Source organism: Pyxicephalus adspersus, chromosome 1, assembly GCF_032062135.1.
Source record: "Pyxicephalus adspersus chromosome 1, UCB_Pads_2.0, whole genome shotgun sequence".
Classification (NCBI taxonomy): domain Eukaryota; kingdom Metazoa; phylum Chordata; class Amphibia; order Anura; family Pyxicephalidae; genus Pyxicephalus; species Pyxicephalus adspersus.
The window spans coordinates 43,039,422-43,044,174 of NC_092858.1; the positions used below are offsets into that span (position 1 = coordinate 43,039,422).

General features: G+C 43.3%; 1 protein-coding gene across 1 annotated transcript in view; it reads left to right on the forward strand.

The window, feature by feature from the left end:
* Positions 1 to 1,819: 1,819 nt before the first annotated feature.
* The window catches only part of RPS26 (ribosomal protein S26), a 4,064-nt gene continuing 1,130 nt past the window's right edge, over positions 1,820 to 4,753 (forward strand). Inside the window, exons 1-3 of the mRNA XM_072408706.1 lie at positions 1,820 to 1,959; positions 4,167 to 4,344; positions 4,430 to 4,560. Coding sequence (XP_072264807.1) covers positions 1,957 to 1,959; positions 4,167 to 4,344; positions 4,430 to 4,560 — 312 coding nt within the window. The 5' untranslated portion in view covers positions 1,820 to 1,956. The remainder of the gene's footprint in view (positions 1,960 to 4,166; positions 4,345 to 4,429; positions 4,561 to 4,753) is intronic.

Below are 4,753 nucleotides of genomic sequence, written 5' to 3' on the forward strand. Positions count from 1 at the left end.
TGGGAGTTGCAGACCACCAGGCCTTGGCCAGCACCATTTTGGCTGAAGTGAACAGATATGTTAACAATTTAAAATTGATTATTGGTGCAGACTGATGGTTTCAAATTCAAAAGTGCCTCAACCAGACGTTTAGGGAAAAGAGCGTCCCACAATAGTATAGGCCATTTGATATACCCTCGTCCAGAACCTCCTCACTTTGGGGCACTCCCACTATATAGGATAAAGAGTTCCCGCAGTGTTGCAGCCCTAAAACAATCACTTGAGCAGGTCGGCTGGAAGTAGGCAAGCCTAGATGGCACCATGTACCATCTCAACATCCGTTTATAGTTAGCTTCCACTGCAGACGCATCAATACTACAGTGGGCAACGGTAGACCAAATTTGATTCCAGTCCTCCTGCTCGAGTGATATACCCAATTCTGTTTCCCATCTAGACATATAGGAGGGGGTGGACATATTTTTCTGCATCAGGTTGCTATACAGAGCTGACAAAACTCCTTTAGCATGTGGGTCCTGTCCACACAATTTTTCAAACCAAGTCATGTTGAAGGGACTGGCGGACTGTCCTAGCTTAGACTGGGCAAAATGTTTGATTTTGAGGCCCGAAAGTACTTTGCTGGAGGGCTCTATGATTATCACAGAACACATTAAAAGAGTATCCCAAATGATAATAAAATGATGGTGTCTGTAAAGATCCTTCACTCATCAAGCAAAACGTCTTGGCTGCTCCATACCTGGCAGGATAATCGGGTTACCAGTAATGGGGGCCTCTGGGGTGTGACGAGATATGGCCTCCGTTCTGTTGAGTAGAGTCCCAGATTCTCCGTGAGTGCCGCAAGACAAGATGTGGTGCTGCTGTGAGCCTGGGACCCATAATAGTGCTTTAACCGAAATTGGTGCCACTGCTTCAGCTTCCATAAATACCAAATCGGGGGGGATGCCTCCAAACATAATATGATAAAAAGAGTGTTACTTGAGTTGCATTTTAGTATGAGCTCAAATGTGGTACTCATAGACCTCCCAAACTCCTCGGTCGGAAAATAATTAATTTTACATTTGGTGGGTGTTTGGTGCTTTTTACATTTGGTGAGTGTTGAAGTTAATTTAGATAAAGCATCTTTAAGTTTTTGAATTATTGAATTGTCCTGTCCTTTATTGTCCTTAAGACAATTAAGCCTTATTGAATTGTCCTTACGTTGGCTGAATTATTAAATTGTCCTCTCCCAGCCCAGCCAATCAAGATGGCTGAAGATCAAGAAACAGAACAGATTGCGGTGGCCTCCCCAAAAGGAATGTATTTAAAAAATTGCAATCAGATGGCTATGTGTATTTTATTAAGGAAGTAGCAACCAATGGTGCGGCCTATTTCTGCCTAGCGGTAGTTCTGTTTTAACTTGGTAAATAGGGTTAGAGAAAAATTTTGCAACTTTATATGGCCAAACTTCTATGGCTTCTATCTATGTACGACCTACCCCCTGGCTGTCATTATAGATGATGGTTTTTCTCTGTAGACGATGCAAACAAAAATGCTGGCCCTGGAATTGTTTGGCTTTTCTTCACTAAATCTCCAAGACTGGATGTAGTATATTTTATAAGCTTCATCTTTTGCATGTATCCAGCTGAAAATATTTATATTCTATAAGGGTTTATATAGAAACTCCTGAATGGAATTCTCCCCACCTATTGCTATCCCATCAAACCATCTTAGACTGCGCATGCGCACACTCTGTCACGCTACATACTCCTATGACTTAGAAAAATTGATCCTTCCGCAGAACCACGTAAATAGTCCCTTTTTAGAAAAACGTAATCATGTGGGCGGGGTTATGGAAGTCCCAGCTAATCCGCAGCAAGGACCGTGCATAGCACTGTACTGCGTCATGTCCGCCGCGGAGGGATCGGCTTTATAAGGTTTGAGCTGCGGCTTCCGGTCCTCTTTGCAGCTTTCGAGTCCAAGATGGTGAGGAAACGAGGCAGCGGTTTGAGAGGCCATTGCGTGACTGTGTGAAAGAGAGCGGTTCTTTGTGTCATAGAGTGCCTGGGATTATTGCGATATCTTCCGTAACAAGGCTTGGGCTGTTCGCCGGGTTTATTTAGACTTCGTGAGGGGGATGCGGGAGAGGGGCCGCATTCGGCGTGGTAACCGCTGCGTTATAGAGGAGGAAGATGGCCTACTGTGTATATGTACCGGGCCCAGGCGGCCTCCTCTAGGGCTGTCATAGTGGCTTATATATGAGGTGTGAGCTCGGCATTATCACACTGCTGGTGGGTAGAGAACACATGGCCGGTAATGGGTGACAGGGCCGCCTGTCCTGTGTCTGCTTTGTGATTTTTGTGCCTCATTACCCAAAACTGACACGTGACCTACAGCCCAAAACACCTGCAGTATGTTGGGGAGTCCTTAAAATGAATGGCAGCCCGGTACATGTATTGTCCATCCGAAACCCCTCTGGGAACAATCTCCTAAAACTTGGCTGCTGATTTTAGTGAATGTACTGAGGTGTAGTGAGGGATTAGTACCAAGAGCAAATCTTCCCTGGTTAAGTTAAAGAGGAACTAAACTCAAAAGTCCTCCAAAACATAAATAATACACTTTCAATCCCGCAGGGCTGTCTATCGGTCAGGGGGTCTTTTCCATCGGGTCCCGCATCGTCCCTGCATCTATCTTCAGGTCGGCACCCCAGGTGCCACCATCTTCTCTTCCCGGTTCTTGTTCCTAGGTCACCCAACGCAGGCGCGATATCGGGTGAACTTGATGGGGGAAAAACTTGCGCTTCTCGCTGCGCATGCGTGAGATCGCCAAGCCAATTTCCCCCTTTTTTGATGAAAGGGCTTCTTCTGCGCATGCCTGAGATGCTCAGAGGAGCACCCAAGAGCCTTCTGGGATGCATGACTTGGTATCCCGGGAAGCTTTGTGCTCCCATCGCCTAGGCGATTGAGAATTAGGAGGTGGTGCTGCACCCTTTTATTTATTTTTTTAAAAAAGACTGTTGCACTTAATAATAAAAAAAAACAAAAAACAATTTTTACTTTGCATAATAGGGTTGTGTACTCTTATGTCAAGTGAAAATTCTGAGTTTAGGTACGCTTTAAGTGACAACTCCTATGTATTTGGAAGATTTTCTCACTTCCTCTTGTGTGTTCAGGAAGTGAACATAAAGTCTATAAACTGACAGAAATTTGAACCCCATTCTAAAAATTATCTTTAGTTCTTCTTTAAAATCTTTACACTGAAACTGCTCATCACTGATGCATTTAAAGCGAGTTTAGTTTTAATAAAGTGTTGCTGGGCAGGCTTCTATCAGAGATGTGTCCACCGCAGGGCATACATTGGATCTGTTGTCATAGGCACAAGAATATTATTCCTTCGCTCCTGGCCCCAAATAAATCAGAACAGTCTCTTCATTGGGTGCCTATTGTTAAGATTGAGGATTGGGTAAGGGCGAATAACCAGGGTTAGATAGGGTTACCTGCAGATGTAACAACCCGCATGCCTCTGTTATTATGGGTAGAGTCGTGTACCAATGTAGTGGATGATGTGAATGGGTGTGCTCAGTTTGTATGGAATGTCTTCTATTATAAAGTTGTTGTTGTTTTATTGGCATAACTGTTAGCAGAAGTTGGTTGAGTAACTTCGATGTGAAAGGTATCCTAAAATCTTTAAAACATTGTTGCCGTCTAGTACACTTGTGCTATAAAGCTAGGAAAATTCTGACCTCGGAAGTTGGTTACTTCAGTTACTGTAAAGCAGTTTCTTTCTGTGGCTTCTGTACTAATATTTTCTTCACTAAACTATTATTTTGCTCCCAGTATACAGACATGTTTGTTGTTGTGCATATGACTTTGTATACTAACTGGTGGTAAGGGAATCCCCATTATCTAGTTTTTGTGCCTTGTAGTTACCCTGTCACCACGGGTTCACCCGTATGCAATGGCACCCTGTCAGAGCCAGTCAATATACATTTGCTTTCAGTAGTTTGTGTTTTAATGCTGATGTTTCCAGGTAGGTTGAATACACTTTACCAGCTGCAGAAGCAATTTTACCACCCAGACTGGAAAATGACGTATACTGCTGCCATTTATGCCATGCCATTTATAGGTTCTCTTTGTATACACAAAACCTTTTTGGTGATAGTATTGGCAATAACATATATTTTCTTCATATAGACCAAGAAAAGAAGGAATAACGGACGTGCCAAGAAGGGACGTGGTCATGTCCAGCCCATCAGGTGCACCAACTGCGCTCGCTGTGTCCCAAAGGACAAAGCAATCAAGAAGTTTGTGATCAGAAACATTGTTGAAGCTGCAGCTGTCAGGGATATCTCTGATGCCAGTGTCTTTGATTGTAAGTTTTGTTTTTGCCTTGTGTGTCTTATACTTTTCCATATTTAGTTTATAGGATTTGTAAACCTTTGTGTCTTTCCTTTTAGCCTACGCACTGCCCAAGCTGTATGTGAAGCTGCACTACTGTGTAAGCTGTGCAATTCACAGCAAGGTGGTCAGAAACCGCTCTCGTGAGGCTCGCAAGGACCGTACACCCCCACCAAGGTTCCGGCCTGCGGTATGTATCTTCTGCTAGTTTTGTTCAAGTAATTGAATCCTCCCTCAATTCACACTCGAAAGTATATCTAAAGTGAAAACTTGTTTTAATTATGGTAGGGATAATGTAATAATCCTGTCTGGTTTGTTCCATTGGATAGTATATTTGTGGCTCCATTAGTCAACCTGAGATAATGGAATATGACATAAAAAAA